At 31.8% G+C, this 20,808-nt stretch overlaps 2 protein-coding genes and 1 non-coding gene across 3 annotated transcripts; 2 read left to right on the top strand and 1 right to left on the bottom strand.

Annotated features, from left to right (window-relative positions):
• The first annotated feature begins 755 nt into the window (after nucleotides 1–755).
• On the top strand, nucleotides 756–2,430 carry LOC123914604 (1-aminocyclopropane-1-carboxylate oxidase homolog 1-like). Its single transcript, XM_045965801.1, has 4 exons — nucleotides 756–764; nucleotides 1,297–1,580; nucleotides 1,919–1,976; nucleotides 2,191–2,430. Exons 1-4 carry the CDS (start codon nucleotides 756–758, stop codon nucleotides 2,428–2,430), a joined length of 591 nt encoding a protein of 196 aa, XP_045821757.1.
• An 8,303-nt stretch (nucleotides 2,431–10,733) lies between these two features.
• On the top strand, nucleotides 10,734–12,930 carry LOC123914423 (isoflavone 2'-hydroxylase-like). Its single transcript, XM_045965571.1, has 2 exons — nucleotides 10,734–11,805; nucleotides 12,154–12,930. The coding sequence occupies exons 1-2, from the start codon at nucleotides 10,915–10,917 to the stop codon at nucleotides 12,757–12,759; spliced, it is 1,497 nt and encodes a 498-aa protein (XP_045821527.1). The 5' UTR covers nucleotides 10,734–10,914; the 3' UTR covers nucleotides 12,760–12,930.
• A 1,894-nt stretch (nucleotides 12,931–14,824) lies between these two features.
• TRNAS-GCU lies at nucleotides 14,825–14,906 on the bottom strand. Its single transcript has one exon. It is a non-coding gene; the product is annotated as a tRNA-Ser (tRNA).
• Nucleotides 14,907–20,808: the final 5,902 nt, after the last annotated feature.

Below are 20,808 nucleotides of genomic sequence, written 5' to 3'. Positions count from 1 at the left end.
GCTGTAGAGTACTATAACACAGACAAAAGAGGGATAAAAATAGAGAGAGAGAGAGTCTCAGTGGTGTAAAATGGAAAACTTCCCACCCGACTCTTAAAAATACACATTGACTAATTAAAATTTGAATATCGACTGCAAAGGTTATCCATATTTTCATATTTCAAAATTTCATATTTCATTATTCATATTTTATTTAGCACGATCAAAAGTGACCCCCAATAATAAAAAGTGTAAGTCGAAGATAGTGATAACTGAGCACGAGAATTTTATTGATATTTATTAAAAAAAAATTAATATAGAATTAACAATTGTTTTATGTTGATGAATTCTCTATAGAGTCTTGTAGCAGAGACAGGAAAGAGATGGAAATAGAGATAGAGATAGAGAGAGAATCTCTCATTGATATGTCATAGAAAACATGAAACACTTACCACTCCACTATTATAAATACACATTGACTAATTAAAATTTTAATTTCGACTACGGAAATTTTTCCATATTTTGTGTACATCGCACTTTCACTAGATTACATCCGGCCGATGAAATCCATGGGAAACTTAAAATAAATTACTATAATTTTAATTTTTTATAATTAATTTATGGAATTTTTTTTTATAATTCCAATTTTAAATTTTCCATAAACCTTCGTTCGAACCATTTCGGGAATGCTAATTTATCAATATGATTGAAGATCCATACATATATAGATTTTTTCATTTGACGTTTATTCGTGAATATTGTTTCTTTGTGGGACAATGACCAAAGTATGTTAATATTCATTTGAAAAGTAGTATAAAATTTACAAGTAGTTTTTATTGATGGAGTCCCTAAAGTGTCATAGGAGATAGAGATGTGAGAGAGAGGGAGGGAGAGAGAATCTCTTAGTTTTGTTGATCGGGGAACAAGGAATGGGGAGTACTTCCCACCTCACTATGCCTTTGTAACATATTCTTAAACATGTATCGTATTTTCATACTCAAGTAAATTAAATAAAATCAATCTCATAAACAATTGAAAGAAAAATATATACAACATTCAAAATAACATAAAATGAAAAATGAAATAGACAACCTCCAAAAGAAATTTTTTTTATTAAAAACATGAAAATTATCCAGTGGGAGTGATATATATATATATATATATATATATATATATATAGAAGAACAAAAATAGAGTATTCTCCATATAACACTGGAAGAAGAAAAAAACCTATCAACTAATTCCACTTTTTTGTGTTTTTTCTAGTGCTGTAATTACCTGAAAAACATACATGCCAATCCTTTTCTACGTGTGCAGGTAATTGACCAAATTCGAAGTGCATGCCACGAGTGGGGATTTTTTCAGGTGATTAATCATGGAATTCCTGTTACTGTCTTAGATGGAATGATTGATGGGGTCCGTAGGTTTCACGAACAAGATGCTAATGTAAGGAAAGAGTTTTGCACGCGTCGACATCATGATTCAAAGGAAAGATTTAAGTATTACTCTAATGCCCAAGTTTTTGCTTGGAGAGATACATTTAGTTTTCGTGTTGCTCCAGCTGGTACATTCGAACCAAAAGTATTACCACCAATATGCAGGTAATGCATGTACAAAATTTTCCTTAACTGTACTTTTTTAAATTTGTCCCTTCATATATAAATGCACCATCTCTCCATCACAGTTCTTCACTTCAAGAGTGTTACATCTTCTAATTAGCAAGTTAGAATGAATACATGTTTCAGAAAATAAAAATAGAATGTGTTTTCATTAAGTAAACTTAGGCCTAAATATTGCAAATGGCCCAGAGAAAGAAAACTTTGGTGTGGGAATGTGACCTAAATTTTCAAATGTGTTGAAAATGTCATATGCACAAGAATTATATTTTCCATGCTACGACTTTCACTGATTACAGATAATCTCTTCTTTTTTTGTCAAGTACTCTAGTGGCAAGAAATTCCACCCTTATGGTCGATAAGTGGTGGGATGACACCGAGGTTCGTGATTTCTGATGATCTCTATCAACCACTTTTGTGACTTTTGCAGTTTAAGATTCACTTCTATTTTTTACACTACGTAAAAATGTGTATCTAAACTTTGTGCATTCCAACATATCTCTCTTTGTTCATTGCATTGCATTGAAGTTATACATAATCTTTTAAGGAAAAGTTCCTGAAAATAGTTTTATCAATTTCTTTTATACTGTTGCAGCTTATCACAAATGACAGGTTTGTAAGTGCTTATCACCGAGTCTTAGCACAGAACATAGGCCCAAGAATTTCTGTAGCAAGCTTCTTTGTGAATGGTACTTCCCAAGGTAAAAGTGCATCAAAGGTTTATGGTCCTATTAAGGAACTGCTTTCAGAAGAAAACCCACGAATCTATAAAGATGTTACTCAAAAAGATTTCTTATTACGTTTTTACTCTTCCTTGGAGCCTTTCAAGTTGTGAATTTAACATGTGAACATACTTTCGCAGTAAGCATTCTATATTTGTATACGTTTTCGAGACTGAACTAGTTTTCACACAGAAACAAATTTGTGTTTTAGACAAATTGAATGAGCTTTTTGACTGCAAATAACAAAATCAAAAACTGGATATGTTATGTTCCAAAGTGCTAGCTAGTACAACCATTATTGCCTAATCTTGTAACTTTAAGGGACTGTATTCAAATCTCATAGGAAACATTTTGTTTAAAGAAAGTCTGGTGATGATAAAATATGTAAGAAAACTAATTGGTGTTCTTAAACTCTATGGATTACTGTATGACACGTTCTTAATTTAAAAAAGAAAAGTAAGTTTTCTCCTCTCTTCTAAAAATCAATTCGCAAACAAAGTCTGAAATATTTGATTTGTACTTCTTGACAGCTGAAAGTAATCATCTATATAAACCACGGACACTACTGATAAGACGTGTCCCAGTATCGAATATGTGTCGGTGTCAGGCATTAACGTGTGACACTGACACATCCCAGTAACATTTCCCATTAATCGTCTATAGTTACATGGATTGTCATTTTCTCCAATTATTATATCTTTGTCAACGCGTCATGCTCTGTTTGCTGATGACATAATGATTTTTATAAAGGAACTAAGCTCAGACGATTGCTTCTCTTTTTCATGAATATGCTGCTAATTTCGGTCAGATCATTATCCCTTCTAAATGCATGATTTTCTCAAGGAACTTTCTCCTTATCCCCATCCCCACATGGGCAATTCTTCGTTTTCGGATCCCCAAACGGGACAATCCCTGCGGAGATCCCCATTTATAGACGAAATTTGTTAGAGTGGAAGAGGGTGATAGAGATGAGAGAAAGAGATTATCAAAAGCATTGATTTTATTATTGACTTTGGTACAATTTATAGAGTTACAAATTGTACAATTACTTAACAAACAAGCTAACTAACTCTAACTGACATAGTTAGTTAGCAACTAACCAACAATACACAAAGTAGTTATAACTAACTGTTACAACTAACTAACATCAAATACTAACTTGCAAAGCAAGTAACAAACACAATACAAATAGTGAAGACAAATGTGGTGACAGATGCTCCAACATCTGTTGCAGCATTTGGAAGGATTGAATTGCTTTCTCAACACTCCCCTTCAATTCAATTTCTCTGTCTTCACAACGCCTAACATGCTCCTTAGCTCCTTGAACCTATCAGCCCTCAGTGGCTTGGTAAGGATATCTGCAATTTGAATTTCTGTCCTGCAATGCATCACATTCAGTTTGCCTTTGCTGACTTGGTCTCTTAGAAAGTGATACTTGGTTTCAATGTGCTTTGACCTTCCATGTGCAATGGGGTTCTTTGCCAAGCTGATTGCAGATTTATTGTCAACATTCAATCTCATAGGCTTCACATAGTTGATCTTCAATTCTTCTAGTAAGGATTCAAGCCAAACTGCTTGACAAGCTGCTTGTGCTGCTGCTACATACTCAGCCTCACAACTAGATAATGCCACTATGTTCTGCTTCTTTGAAGACCATGAGATAGGTGAATTTCTGAACCTGAACCAGTAACCTGATGTGCTCCTTCTATCATCTTTGTCTCCACACCAGTCAGAGTCTGAGAAACCTTCAAGTTCAATTTGAGTTTCACTGTTGCTTGTTGGAAAAGCTAGACCATAATCCTGTGTACCCTTCAGGTATCTTAGGATCCTTTTTGCTGCAATCAAGTGAGAAGTTTTAGGCTTACTCATGAACCTACTTACTGAGCCCACTGCATAGTTAATGTCTGGTCTTGAATTGCAGATGAACCTCAAGCTGCCAACTACCTGCTTGAACAAAGTAGCATCTACTGCTTGTTCATCTTCATTTTTTGACAATTTTAAATTTGCATCCATTGGAGTTTCAGCTGCTTTGCAATTCTCCATTTGAAATCTCTTTAATACATCTTCAATGTATTTTCTCTGATGCAATACAATACCATCTGAAGCATAGTGAAATTCTAATCCAAGGAAGTAATTTAGTTTGCCCAAGTCACTCATTTCAAACTCACTTTTCAATCTCCCCTTGAATTTCTCAATGCTAGTTGTGCTGTGACCTGTAATCAGCAAATCATCTACATACAGGCAAATGACAATAGCATCTGAGATATCACTTCCCTTCATGTATACACCAAATTCAACAGTGCACTTCACAAAACCTTCCTTTTGCAGAAATTCATCAATCCTTTTATTCCAAGCTCTTGGAGCTTGTTTAAGGCCATATAAAGCTTTGTTAAGCTTATACACTTTGTTCTTTTCTGATGCAATTTCAAACCCAGGTGGTTGCAGTACATAAACCTCTTCTTCCAATGGACCATTGAGAAAAGCAGATTTTACATCCATATGGTATAGTGACCAATTGTATGAACTGGCTATTGCAATCACTAACCTGATAGTTTCCATTCTTGCTACTGGTGCATACACCTCAGTGTAATCAATTCCTTCTTGCTGAAGAAATCCTCTTGCAACCAACCTTGCCTTGTGTTTCACTATCTTGCCATCTGGATCCTTTTTCAATTTGAACACCCATTTCACACTAATAGCTTTTTTTTTGTGGAGGTAGCTCAACCAATTTCCATGTGTGATTCTTTTCAATTGAATGGAGTTCTTCTTTCATTGCTGCATTCCACTTTGAACTTACTACAGCTTCTTTCCAGTTAATTGGCTCAGCATCTGCCATGAATGCTAAATGTACCAAGTCACCATCTTCATTCACTGCACTATCTGAGGTGATTTCATGATCATTAAGCCTGACAGAGGGAAATTTGTTTCTAGTTGATCTCCTTGGAGCTTGAGCAGGCACTGATGATAGTTGAATTCTATCATCATCATCACTTGATGTATGCATATCTTCTTCATGATGTGTGCCTTGATTTTGATTATCTACTGGTTGATGTGTGATTGCAGCATCATTCACTCCATCTTCCAGTTGCATTGTGACTTGTTTGTTTGCTTCTGAGCTCCATTTCCATTGTGATTTTTCATCAACAATCACATCTCTGCTAATCACAACTTTCTTATTGTTGGGATTATACATTCTGTAGGCACCTGTAGCATCATATCCAATGAGAATCAGCTTTTCACTTTTATCATCTAGCTTTCTTCTTTTCTCATCTGGAATATGTCTGTAACACAGTGAACCAAAGATTCTTAAGTGTTTCACACTTGGTTTGTGACCTGTCCATAATTCCTCTGGTGTGTTATCCTTCAATCTCTTTGTAGGACACCTGTTCAACACATATGCTGCAGTGTTGACAGCTTCACCCCAATAGCACTTTGGTAAACCTTTACCCTTCAACATACATCTAGCCATATTGAGCAGAGTTCTATTCCTTCTTTCTGCTAAACCATTATGTTGAGGTGTGTAGGGAGCTGTTACCTCATGAATGATACCTTTCTGAGTACAGTAAGTTTGAAATTCCTTAGAATTGTACTCTCCACCTCCATCAGTTCTGAGTACCTTTAGCTTATGTTCACTTTGTCTTTCAGCTAGTACACATAAATTCTTGAACATTGAAAATACTTCACTCTTTTCTTTCAGCAGATAAATCCAGACTTTTCTGGTGAATTCATCAACACAAGTCATAAAATATTTGCTACCTCCTAGAGTTGGAACTTCAATTGGTCCACACACATCAGAATGGACTACATCAAGTGGTTGTTTTGACCTAGAGTACACTGAACTCTTAAATGAATTCCTGGGTTGCTTGCTTACAAAGCAACCTTCACACAACTTCTCTGGTGTGTGAATCAGTGGTAACCCTACAACCATCTTCTTATTACACAAGTGATTCAAACTTTTAAAGTTCAAATGTCCATACCTGTAATGCCACAGCCATTTCTCATCTTCAGTGATCAAACTTGAAAAACACTGAAATGCAGAGGCTTGAAGATTTACTCTGAATGTTCTATTCTTTGACAATGGAGCTTTCAGAATCAACTTGTTCTTAGGGTCAAATACTTCAATGCTGTGATCTTTTGTGGAATAATTGAACCCTTTCTCAAGTAACTGTCCAAGGCTCAACAGGTTGTGCTTCATAGATGGTACATACAGTGACAAAAGTGTGATTACCATTCTTCCTCTGAACCATCACTTTGCCTTTGCCTTCTACTGATACAGTGCTGCCATCTGCAAACTTCACTTTGCTTTTGAAATTTTCATCAAATTCCAATAACCAATCTCTATGACCTGTCATATGGTTTGAGCAGCCAGTGTCAAGGTACCATAGCTTTGAGGTATCATTCTCTGAGTTTGAAGTCACCATCATCAAAACACCATCTGAATCTGAATCATTGTGTCTTGCATGATTTGCCTCATTCTCTTGCTTCTTCTTTCCCTTGCTTCTGCACTCAGAAGCATAATGACCCCAGTTATCACAACTATAACATTGAATCTTGCTCTTATCACCTTTCTTTCCACCATTCTTGATTTTATTCTTTGAAGATTCAGAATGATCCTCCTCACCATTATGATGATTCTGATCATGACTGCCATCACTCTTTCCCTTATTCTTATTCCATTTATTCTTTCCCTTACCATTCTTGTTCCAAGAACCTCCATTCTTTGCATACAAAGCCTGATCTTGATTTGCCTTGTTATCTTTCCTTTCTTTCCTTTCTTGAAGCCTCTGTTCATGTGCCTCAAGTGAACTGTGCAGTTCATTCACAGTCATTGTGGAAAGATCTTTGGATTCTTCAATTGCTACCACTATGTGATCGAATTGAGGGTTTAATGTTCTGAGAACCTTCTCAATTACTTGCTGATCAGATACAATTTCACCATAGTTTTTCATTGAATTAACCAAAGTCTGCAATCTAGTAAAATACTCACCAATGGATTCCTTATCCATCATGCCTAGCAATTCATATTGCCTTCGAAGGTGTTGAAGCTTCACTTTCTTGACTTTATCTCCACCACCATGAGCATTACTGAGTATATCCCAAGCTGCCTTAGCTGTTCTAGCACCAGAAATCTTCTCAAAATTCGATGAATCTACACATTGATGAATCAAGAACAGAGCCTTACTATCTTTTTTCTTCACTTCTCTGAAAGCCGTTTGTTGAGCTTCAGTCGCATTTGCTGCAAGAGGCTCAAACCCAGTACTGATGATTTCTTCAACTTCTTGATAGGTAAAGATGACATTCATCTTCACACACCATTGATCCCAATTCTTTCCATCTAGAATCGGAAGATTTGCAGGCAAAGAATTACTGTTATTGTTCATCGTGATGAATCAATGAACAATGGAACAAGAAAGAACGAATTTTCTGTGTAAAGGGAATGGAATTGATCGAAAACCTAAAGGCTAACTGATACCACTTGTTAGAGTGGAAGAGGGTGATAGAGATGAGAGAAAGAGATTATCAAAAGCATTGATTTTATTATTGACTTTGGTACAATTTATAGAGTTACAAATTGTACAATTACTTAACAAACAAGCTAACTAACTCTAACTGACATAGTTAGTTAGCAACTAACCAACAATACACAAAGTAGTTATAACTAACTGTTACAACTAACTAACATCAAATACTAACTTGCAAAGCAAGTAACAAACACAATACAAACAGTGAAGACAAATGTGGTGACAGATGCTCCAACATCTGTTGCAGCATTTGGAAGGATTGAATTGCTTTCTCAACAAAATTAACATCCCTCACGGGAAGAATCTAACTTGTTAATTTTGTTATTCATGGAATATTGATTTACAGCTTTAAAATGTATTCTTGGATCGTTAAGTTGATGAAGCAAATTGAGTGATTTACGTCCAATAACAAATATACAAAATGACCTATGATCAGCTTCAGTTTTATTTCCAATTGACATACAATTATAGTCATGTATATAATTCTGACAATTATTTCAATGTTTCATCAGAAAACAGTTTTATATCTATATCATGTTCACACTAATATCAAATTCTATGATGAGTTTCATGACATAGCATCACTACATAATAAGAGCCAAATAACAGATATTAACTAATCTGAGCCTGCCACAGAATTGCAGTATGGCCAGTAAATGAAAACCAACATAAAAGACAATTCCAAGTTTCCAAACAAATAAGGTCTTCCTCGTATTTTGTAGCCACCATGATTTTTTAGTAAAAATCAAGGAACTCAAACTCACGTGTTCACAATGACAAATTTCATTGTTAAGTAATTGCGCTGCTAAAAAGACCAGTTTTTATTCCTGTGATACAATACAAGCATATGCTAAAGCACGAATTTCAGGAGAATCCGGGTTCGATTTCATGGTGGAATAATTTCTTGGCCAAATTTTACTTACCTCGTGGTCGAACTCTGGACAATTAGGGCCATTTTCTATAGGAACTAAAGGGTTATAAACAAAAAATACAAGCATTTGCTGCAACTCTTTTTTTCTTTTTGTCCGTTGGAGGTTTTTTCTTTTTTTAGGAAAATGATATTTATAGCGAAGGAATACTTCACGAAATTACATGAATCATGTGCACAGCATTTTTTTTTTTTTTTGCTTTTTTCAGTATACACAACATATGAGAAAGGATCCTCTAAATTTTTTTCCTCAATTTAATTATACATCTTAACCATTGATCAACATTTCTTATTTTTTTTATATTAAAATATTAACAGATACTTTTTATCCAATATTTCATATACAAACATTATTTCCTCAATTTATTTTTTAAATTCAGATAATTCATTCTCCACACCACATCATGTTAACTAGTTACTCTTTCTCTCTCCAAATGACACACGTCTCCATCTCTAGTGTCTATTATGTGAAAACAAAGTGATTGCTCTATCATCTTCAAACAAATTACCATTGCATTTATGTTCAGCAAACACCATTTTTCTCTCCTCTTTTTTCATGTCTTCTCTTCTTCACTTTTGTTTCTTGGTTCCCTTCCATACTTCTAATTTCTTTGTTAGTTGATTTTGTTCCCTTCCATTATCTCTATAAGTTTGCTTTTTTGTGGAGTTTTGCTTCATGTGTAGTTGGTTGGATAGCATAGCAAGTTTTGGGTGGGGGAAGTAGTTCTTTAGATTTAGTGGAAAAACAATTAAAAAAGAGGAGATCAATGATTGTTAATGATTTGTCAAAAATAATAAGTGAAATGAAAACAAGAAAGAGTCAAAATTTCGTGGGATATTCCTTCGCTGTATATAGCACAGCTTTTTTTTAAGCACAATTATTGCCTTATAATGAATAATAAATAAAGTAAAGTTTGTAACTTACTTAATTTATTTATTTGTTCAAATTACACACTTGTATGTTACAACAAACTAGTATTAGGTGTTGTCTGTTTTGGTATTTTCACCGGTGTTCCACATATATATGGCGCTTTTATTTTTGTAGTTTCTCTTTTACAGATCTATGTTTGTCTTGTACATAGATCTGATTATTAATAATATTATATTTATCGTTTAAAAAAAATTTAGTCGCCTCCTTTTAAAATCTCTCATATATTTGAATTCAAATTTGATGATGTGTCATTGTTTGTCAGAATTAGTCACCTTCTGATCGCAGTTGTAAGGATCGAGTAGAATACTAATGTTATTAAATGATGATCGAAAATATAAAACAACATTAAATTGAAATTGGGGTGAATATAAAATTAATAAAATGTTTATTCGCTCCTTTCCATATTATAACCAAAAAAATATTTTAACATTTATTAACAAAAGTAAAATATGATAATTTGAAGTATGACTTTTTGTGTTTTTCTTGAAATAAGTTTCATGGAATGAAGTAAAAATAATTTTTATTGGTTATTGATCAGGGGAAAAGAAGAGAGAGAGTAAATTAAATGCAGTTTGTATTTTATTTCATGAGAATAAGTAAACGTAAATCTTTAAAATGATAAAAGTTACTCCCTTCGTACAACAATATAAGTCATTTTGTCACTTTTACGCATATTAAGAAATGTAATTAATGTTGCTTCAAAAAAATTAATGTTGAATGAAAAAAAATTATGGGTTGATGATTTACAAAATTGTCCTTCATTTATGATAAGGAAAAACTAAATTGAATAATTTAAAGAAGAGATATTAATAAATAATTAACGTATAATAGATAAAATAACATTAAATATTTCATTGTTAATATAGAGCGACTTATAATTTGGTACAATTTTTTTTCTAATAAACAACTTATAATTTAAGACATTTTATTTTTCTTTTTTCTGTTTATAATATTGGACTGGACTGAGGGAGTAGGTTAAAAAAGGTGTAGTAAAATCAAATCATAAATAAGACAGAATTTGTGGAATATATATATATGGCACACCAACTTTGAAAGGCAACCTAGCAAGCCACCATATTAATACATTATTACGTCCTGGCCAACTACCCTCCAATGAATCTCTATAAATAATTACTCCCAAACTTCATTTGCTATCACTGAGTCACTCACTCATTCACTATTAACCAAGTCAACTAGTTTTTAACAAACCTCAACAATGGGGTTCCTTTCCTTTTTCTTCTACTCTCTCTTTTATCTTTCAATATTTTTCATCATGAGACTTTTGTTCAAATCAAGAAAATTCAATAACCTGCCACCAGGTCCATTTTCTCTTCCCATAATTGGTGACCTCCACCATCTCAAACGCCCCCTCCACCGTACCTTTAAGGGACTCACCGAGAAGTATGGCGACGTGATTTCTCTTTGGTTTGGATCACGTCTTGTTGTTGTCGTATCTTCTCTATCTGAGTTCCAACAATGTTTTACAAAAAACGATGTTGTGCTAGCAAATAGACCAAAATTTTTATCAGGAAAATATATCTTTTACGATTATACCACTTTAGGATCTACATCCTATGGTGAACATTGGCGTAACCTTCGTCGTATTACTTCTCTTGATGTCCTTTCAAACCATCGGATCAACAATTTTGCTGGAATCCGAAGGGACGAGACTCAGAGGTTGATCACCAAGTTGGCTGAAGATTCATCTACTGACTTTGCAGAAGTAGAACTCACTTTTCGGTTCTTTGATATGACGTTTAACAACATCATGAGAATGATCTCTGGAAAGAGGTACTATGGAGAAGATTGTGACATGTCGGATATTCAAGAAGCAAGTCAATTTAGGGATATGGTAGCTCAATTGTTGCAGTTGTCAGGAGCGAATAATAAGACTGATTTCATGCCTTTGCTTAAGTTTCTTGATTTTAAAAGCTTGGAGAAGAAAGTGAAACATATTGGTGAAAAATGTGATGAGTTCTTGATAGGACTCCTTGAAGAGCAACGCAACAAGAAGGAACGTACAAATATTATGATAGATCATCTTCTAAATATGCAAGAATCACAACCAGAATACTATACCGATCAAATCATCAAAGGTCTCGTTTTGGTAAGTATATAATAATTGTCAAAATTTTACAAGGTAGTTGCCTACCATGACTTAATACTATTTTACACGCGCGCGCGCGCACACACACACACATATATATATATATATATATATATATATATATATATATATATATATATATATATATATATATATATATATATATATATATATATATATATATATATATGGTCAATAAAAATTCATTAATTTGTTGAAATTAGTGGGCATCGCATTACGTGATCACGTTGGATATTAGTGTAAAATTGTTTTACGACGACAATATATGTCCATTGAAATCTATTATTAATGTGTTTTCACTTAAAATAAAACTGGTTGAAATTGCAGGCCATGCTCCTTGCTGGTACTGATACAACAGCTGGCACTTTAGAGTGGTCGATGTCTAATATTTTGAACCATCCAGAAGTACTGAAAAAGATAAGAGATGAATTGGATACTCATGTAGGCGAACATCGTTTGGTAGATGAATCAGATCTTCCAAAACTCACTTACCTTAAAAATGTTATCAATGAGACACTTCGATTATACCCTCCTGCTCCTTTGTTATTACCACACTCGAATTCAGAAGTGTGTATTATTGGAGGATACAAAGTACCACAAGACACTATAGTATTGATGAATGTTTGGGCTATTCAAAGAGACCCCAAACTATGGAGTGAAGCCACAACTTTCAAACCCGAGAGGTTCGACAAAAAAGGAGAGTTAGAGAAGTTGATCGCGTTCGGTATCGGAAGAAGGGCTTGTCCAGGAGAAACCTTGGCCATGCGTGCAATTAGCATGACTTTGGCCTTATTGGTTCAATGTTTTGATTGGGAACTTACAAGTGATGGTAAAATTGATATGGTAGAGCAAGATGGATTCGCCTTGAAAAAGTCAGTACCCTTAAAGGCCATGTGCAAAACACGTCCAGTCATCAACAAGCTTTTCAAGTAATTAATTTTGTGTCGCACTTAAAAGATTGTCCAATGCTTTTCAAGTATAGTAATTAGTTTCTGTTGTACTGTACTTAGTAAAAGATTGTCCAATTAAGTATTAAAAAAAAAAATCTGATCGGTGTATTTGGCATATGTGTAATAACATTTTACTTAGAAGTGCTTTTGTTAATGTTCTTTTTTACTAGATCAAATTATCTTTATATCGGGGTCTTGGTTTATATGCCGAGTAGGAAGCAATGTAAATCTTTTTTTTTTATTGGTGTAATAATTCTTTAATGTGCTTTCAAAGCATACAAGATGTCTGTTCTTAAATCGTAAGGGTAGAGTACACCTTGTACTCCTTATAATTCAGATTTGTTTATAAAAAAAATCCAAAAAAATAAAGAATATTGTCCAATTAATGTTGCATGTATTATGGACATTGCTATGGGGTCATGGTTAAGAAAACAATTATAATATAAAAGTTGTATATTCAATGCTATAAAAAAAATTAAAAAAAAATCTTTTTTACTTAGAAAATCTAATTATCTATGGCACAATTTTTGTTTGTTTCGGCACACTAGCTCTTGCAACTTGGATGAATAATAGAATAAGTACAATGATTTGATAAGAAGCCAAAATAAGTAGGTACGTAGCTATTTTTGTTCTTTCTTGGTCAATAATAAGAAGCCTAACAGAAACAACAAACAATTAATCTTACAGAGTAACTGATATATATATGTCTTTGTCTATATAATATTTTTCTTTTCTTCTTCTTTTTCGAATATTTTGTCTATATAATATTGAGTAACATTAGTATAGTACCCATGTGCTAACTTTTGTTTATGTTAGTTTGGCTACTATTTGTTAGATCAATACTATATATTATTTTAAAGGTAAATAAGTAAAGTATTTGGGATTCGAAATCCGACTCATGTATATAAAATGTAATTTCACTACCATTTAAATTAAGCTCGTGGAAACAATAATTGGTCAATCTTATTTATTTTTAATTTTTTTCATGCATCTTATTTATGTAGTTAGTAGCATATATAACAAACAGATGTGTATTTTTTTATAATGAAATATATATGTGTGACAAAAGATAATGGTGGAATTATAATGCAACTTAAAGGATCCAAATAAGTCCAAAAAAAACTTAAGTAATTAATCTCTTACAACTAAACAACTTTAAGAATTGCCTACAAACAAACAAATTTAAGTCAAAAAAGCCAACTAGTGTGTTTGTTTCATATTACCATAAACATCTGTAGAAAAATAGGTAAGGAATTAACATTTGAATTATTTATACATGCTTATAAAAATTATTCTTTAGGTATGAATTTTTTTATATTTTATATTTCCATAAAGAATGAGAATCTTTAATTCATATAGAGATAAAACATAGCAAAAAAAATTTAATTATCACACACAATAATTGAGATAAAATACAATATATTAATTAACAATAACCACCTACTTCCCTAATTACTTATTTTATTTTTATTTTTTATATTTCCAAATAGAAGAAATTTAATATGTCAAAATGAAAACTAAGAGCATCTCCAATAAGAGTTAGTAAATAGCATGACTTATACCCGCCAAAACGAAAGAGTGAATAACTCTTTCGACTTTTATTAAAGAAATTATATATTATTGAAATTTTTAAAGAATTTCCTAAGAATACCAAACACTTATCAAACAAAGTTTTAGAAATAATATTCCTAATAATAATTTTTTTTTATATAATTATATTTGTTGTACCAAACAATTAGGGATGATAATTGGACACATATCCAATGGGTATCCGTAAAAACTACCCACAATGAGTAGAGTAAAAATCCGCATTATGGATATGGGCACAGGTACGGATAGTTATCCGCAAAATTAATCGAGTATGGGTGCAGAAATGGGTACTCTCACCCTGCCTAACACTTGCATATTATAAATATATATTTATTTATGTGCATATATATTTAAGGCTAAATAAGAAAGAGAGATAACAAAGAAATTAACTATTTCTATAGTTTGAAGATATAAAGAAAGAAAGAAATATAATGATTTTTTTTTAAAGAAAAAAAAATCGTCGCCTGAGAGATTCGAACTCTCGCGGGGAAACCCCATGTACTTAGCAGGCACACGCCTTAACCACTCGGCCAAAGCGACTTGTTTAGAAATATAATGATTAGTAGACTAATGTTACGGCCAAAGCGACTTGTTTAGAAATATAATGATTAGTAGACTAATGTTACGGTGGACCAGTTTAACAAGTGGTCCACCGTGGACCAATGCTTAAAATCATCAGAAATTCTAATGATTGTCGATAATATTTTTTAAAAATAAAAATTTCGACTCTTCTCATTTTTACGGCAAAAAAATGACATTATTAACGTCATTGCAGTACGAGTTATACTTTCAATCATAAAAATGATAATAACCATTAAGTCATTATTTCAATTATAAAAATGATAATAACCATTAAATTATACTTTCACACATCAACATATATTATCGATAATATTTTAAATATTTTTTAAATATTGGTCCACCATAGACCACTTCTTCAAATGGTCCATATTAGAATTTACCTGATTAGTAACCGTAAAAAAATAAAAAATTCCCCATATTAGACAAAATTTGTATGTCAAGAAGTGAAAATAAACAATTGTACAACAATATCATCATTCATACATAAAGACAATATAAAATCTCTTTTAAAAATAAAATGTAAAATATTTTAGAATGTGGTCAAATAAAAATGTAAAATATATCTTTTTTTTTATAGAACATCGTCTAATATTATTTGAGTCAATATGATATATTGGTTTGTAACTGACACATCAATGTTTTTTTAACAGAAATAAAAAAAAATAGTATGCACCTTTTATAAGATAAATGACCTAAACAGAAACAAAATGACAAAATTGCTATCCAAAATTATTAGATAAAAGACCACAAAAAGATTTTTTCCTACCGCTAAAGTGCCGGTAACGAATATGAATATGTACGGGTATGGAAATTTAGGTATTCGAATACGACGAGCATTAAAGTTATTACCACACAAGTACGAGTATAAGTACAAGTAATTTTTCAAATTACGAATATGTAAATTGGAATGTCATATCGTACTCATTGTCGTCCTTACAAACAACCCAAGAGTTCTTAAGTTGAAAGTAGTCAAACTTGACGGAGGAGTTACTCTTGCAAATTGTACTGATAGTGTTAATTAATGAGATCTTTGATCACCTTTGGATTTTAATTTTATTATTTAAGTTTTCCTGTGTTTTATTTGTGTTGTCTATATTTCACTTGAGAGGATCCAGTTTGAGAATGTTAATGCACACTAACCAGGGACGAATCCAGACATTATATTACTTCAAGCTTCATCAAACCTAATAATATCAATATTATTAGTGACTATTATCAGTGGCGGAACCATAAAAAATATTGTGGGTGGCCCGAAAAATAGTCAATTTATTTTTAAGTTGAATTTTTTGGTGTTACCATTTTGGTACCAACAATCTATATTTTTACTCTAAAAATTGTGATTTTTGGTCATAAAGGTGATTTATTGTCTCCAACATTGAATGTAAAGATGAAATGTCAAATTTTAAACCAAAATGCACAATGTTGTTGGTATTAAAATTCGCGAACATATTTTTTTAATGTCATTTCATATTTATATATGCTAGTTCAATTGTCAATTTTATCTAATACTATAAATTCAATTAATTATGAACTAATATTTACATTAATACTTGAACTAATATGTGTACCGAGTTACTTATAATCATTAATAATAAATTCTAAATTAATATTTACATTAATATTTGTATAAATATGTATACTGAGTGACATTAAATCATTAATTATACATTTAAATTAATATAAAGAAAAAAAATTGGGGTGGGGATGGCCGTGGCCCACCTCGGCCCACCCCTAGGTCCGCTACCCACTATTATTAAATGTTTTTTAAGGTTGGTGGGTATGGTTCACAGCTACTACTGAAAGTGGCGGGATGTGTATGTTATGTTTAGTCTTCATTTAAATTCTTTATAAAAGGTTTAGTCTTTAGTCAAAAATAAATTAGACAAAAGGTTAGTCTTCATTTGAAATGTCAAACTTTTCTCATGTATATACATCATATGGTGAGGAATAATAACTTCGATGACGTCATGTATAGAGAAAATTCAACTAGAAAAGAAGACTTTGTCTTATGCATCCTACAAATATTTTGACAGAAATCAGTACTTGTTATTGTTAAACAATAATCATACGAATAATATTGTAACAAAAAAAAAACGAATACCCGTGGAGTGTTTTTTGGGAGAATTATTTTGATTTGTGTTGTTAGTTTGTCTTGGTGTGAATTCTGGATATGTAGTGGTGTTGGTGTGTGTACGTGTCTTGTTTCATTTGATTGGAGTCTTGTGTGCGCGTTTGATCCCCTAAAGATAGGGAACTGAACATGACAACTTTTATTGTATCCTGTTTGATTTGAAATTGGTCATGAGACCGGATAAATTAGGTAGCAAGGGATATGACAAAAATAAGATTTTTTGTCTCTCACTAAACTACAGGACAACTTTTTGTCCACACTACAACTATAAAAAATAGAGTACAACTATAAAAAATACGAAAATACTCATTTTATTTTCGAATATAAAAATATTATCATTGTATATCTCTCCGGTACAGTTTTTTATTGTTCTGTATTATCTTTTTCTGTCTTGTACTGTTCTGTCCAATCATTGCTATTTTACGAATCAAACGCACTAGCTACTGGTGTAATTTTAGTTCTGTGATAAGGTGTATTTGACTTTATGTATTTTCTTGTCCATTTTTCAAGCACATGTGTAAGACCTTTGCAAGCCTTCCTAGAAGGTGGATAGAATGTTTGAAAAACAGAAAATATTTTGGGGATAAAATGCATAACATTGTTTTTAGTCTGGGAATAATTTCCTTAACAATTGAGTTAAACTTATCAGGATAAAACGCATAACATTTCTTAATTAGGTTTCTCATTTAAGTTGTTTTGCATGAAGCTAATAAATATATTAATGTAATAATCGATTAAAAAAAATATTTTCATTTAAGTTTTATTTTTTTAATCGGTTATTATTACGATAATATTTCTTTTTGCTTATATAAATAAATAAAATAAAAAAATGTAACATTTCTTTTGCACTGTGGTGAATTAGGTTGCTCTACCAATCCACTACCGTTAATAGTGTGAGTGAATTACCGGTCACGGGGAGTTTTCAATGAGGTTATATTTTTTTAAGAATTATTTTTGTCTCATTTCCTCGCGCGTCCTACGAATTTATCAAAATATCTTCATCTTTTACTTAGGGAGTGTATTGGATTGAGATTTCAAAAGACTATTTTGACAAAAAAAATCTTGAAGATTTTAAAAGACTTTGTGAGATTGTATTGATTTTGTGAGACTTTTTTGAAAGACTTTTACAATCAAGATTCTTAACACAAGAATTCGTGAGATTTTATAACACAGACTTTTGAGATTTTGAGGTACTATGTAGACTTTTAAGATTTTAATGACTCAATAAATTTGATACAAATTTCTTCTAAATAATGAATCAATCAATAATTAATAATCAATGAAAATGAATTATTCCTTAAAAAAATCAATGAATCAAACAAAACAAAAAAGGAAAAAAAAAATTATGAATCATAAAAAAAAAAAAAGCACGATGATGAAATTGCAAAAAGAAGGTTGTATCGAATTATCAGAAATTGCAATATACTAGAATCAACGAATCAATATACAATGAAAAAAACAACGAAGACTTTTCTTTTTTATGAGAAATTTGTATCAAATTATTTTAAGAATCGTTTATTCTTTTGGTTGCAAAAAGTTGCAAATTATGTTACAGAAATTTTCCATTGAAATGAACCATATATAGTTTGGTTGTTTATTCTTGCGTATGGATGTATACGATGAACGATTTTAAACTGGAATGATATATAATAGTCATTCAACAAGACGATTGAAAAGTATAGGAGGTTGTAAAAGAAAGAAGGTGAACTCCAATTTTGCCAACAGAAAAAAGTCTATAGAAGAAAAGAAAAGTCTTAAGGGTTTGAGTGGGATTGTTGGATGACAAAAATATTTATATTCTCAACAAAAAAGTCTTTCAAAATCCATTTAACAAAAAAATTCATCAAAATCGGTACACTTTTGAATACCTAGAGACATTTTAAAAGTCATGAGAAATCTCAATTGAATACCCACTAATTTCGCTGCCCTGAAAAAAATAATTTAATTGTCTTAATTGAATACCACAAGATTTGTTTATATTTTATAAAAGTCTTGATTGAATACCACAAGATTCTTTTTCCACAAAAAAATCTTTTAAAATCCTTTGAAATCTCAATCCAATACATCATCCTTACGTTGCGGATACTCCCCAAAAACATCATACTTTTATATAACGTCCGCTACTTAAATAGCGGACAACATTTATAAAAAAATATATATATATATTTTTATAACGTTTATTACTAATTAAGTAGGAAAAGGATGTAGGACGCACGAGTAATTGATAGGGCAACAAAAGTAATTCTCATATTCTTTTTGTTGCTAACATATGATTAGTGTGTCACCGAACTGAACAAAAAAGGTTATATTCGAACTGAACTGAACAAATGAGGTTATATTCATCGCTTCTCCACCCCACTCAATCCTCTAATATCAATAGTACAAACATATTAATCGTAGCCTTGTAGGGGATGACTCTAGAACAGTAGAACTAGTCCTTCTTGAGTTTAGGAGATGTCCGTCTGAACAAGGGAATGATACTGGGAGTTTGATTTTCTTTATGACTTTTGGCTTTCGAGTGGGGATTATGACATTTATGAGAAAATGAGACAGTTTTTTTTATAGGGATCTCTATTACAAGTGCAAATTAACATCTTAACAATACAAAAAATTCACATCTTAACATGCTCTCACACTTTGCCACTTTTTAAATAACAATATATAAGCTACTCCATATTTCTTGTAAAAAAAAAAGCTACTCCATATTTCATATTACATAAAAAGTTGTATGATACCAATAGACATTTTTATACAAGAATTATCGTAAACGTATTATTTTAATATAGTTTTTTACACAAGTAAAAAATAAAAATTGACACAATAATTTTTCAAAAAAAATAATAAATTGCCACAATAATATTTTTTTAAATAGTTTATTATAAATTTAAAAACTGTGGGGGGGTATACAATGGTGTAAGGGTATATATGTTTATGAAATGGCCCACCAGCTATGATGAAGGTCGCTATGGACAACAACTATAGATGAATATTTGGGCTTGCCAAACATTTGGGTCATATATTCAGAATTGAGAAACGAAATTGCTATTAGTACCCTCCATTTCAATAAATGTATTCTGCTTCCTTTACTAATTCATCAAAATCTTCCTCATACTCCATGATGGACGATTAATTTACCTTCGTTAATAAGACTTTCATGAAGAACATGCACATAATCTCCAAACTGCATTTTTTCACTTGCTATTTCTTTTTTCTTTTTGTTTTCACCACCGGTATCAGATCTAGCATCAAATGATTTTAGTCTTCTCCTAATCGCAGTTGCGGAGGATCGAACCACTATACTCTCTATCAAGTATGACGTCAATCACCACTGAACCAACGTCACTTGCTATTTCTTTAGTCATTCTATATCCTCTTCTATAGTAGGGCAAAAGTCCAATGCAAGGAGGATAGTTAAAAAATTGGTTAAGTTGTACAATTTTTTGAAAGAATCTAAATTTATATAATGAATTGAACAATTTTTCAGTTTTATTGTACATACTACATAGGTATTATTTCATCACTGCATACGTGCTGCTTTTTTGTTTCATCACTACATACGTACCTCCAATTTAAATTTGAAAATGTCACGCTTGAGAAGATAAATCAGACCAAATAAATCATCTGTATCAACAAGAATTTGAAATTAGAGTAGCCAATTTAACACTACTCACAGACTCTATAAATATTAATTAATATCAAACATAATTTGGTATAGTTGCTCACACATTA

This window comes from Trifolium pratense, linkage group LG3 (assembly GCF_020283565.1).
Source record: "Trifolium pratense cultivar HEN17-A07 linkage group LG3, ARS_RC_1.1, whole genome shotgun sequence".
Lineage (NCBI taxonomy): Eukaryota > Viridiplantae > Streptophyta > Magnoliopsida > Fabales > Fabaceae > Trifolium > Trifolium pratense.
The sequence above is the reverse complement of the archived record's forward strand: the minus strand, read 5'-3'. Positions and strand labels throughout refer to the sequence as shown.

What these genes read in the sequence shown, in the direction of transcription:
- LOC123914423 (XM_045965571.1), top strand. Translation starts at nt 10,915, where the DNA reads ATGGGGTTCCTTTCCTTTTTCTTCTACTCTCTCTTTTATCTTTCAATA. An exon ending in TCATCAAAGGTCTCGTTTTG is followed by an intron (nt 11,806 to 12,153) that starts GTAAGTATATAA and finishes TTGAAATTGCAG; the next exon opens with GCCATGCTCCTTGCTGGTAC.
- LOC123914604 (XM_045965801.1), top strand. An exon ending in GTATTACCACCAATATGCAG is followed by an intron (nt 1,581 to 1,918) that starts GTAATGCATGTA and finishes TTTTTTGTCAAG; the next exon opens with TACTCTAGTGGCAAGAAATT. An exon ending in AGTGGTGGGATGACACCGAG is followed by an intron (nt 1,977 to 2,190) that starts GTTCGTGATTTC and finishes ATACTGTTGCAG; the next exon opens with CTTATCACAAATGACAGGTT.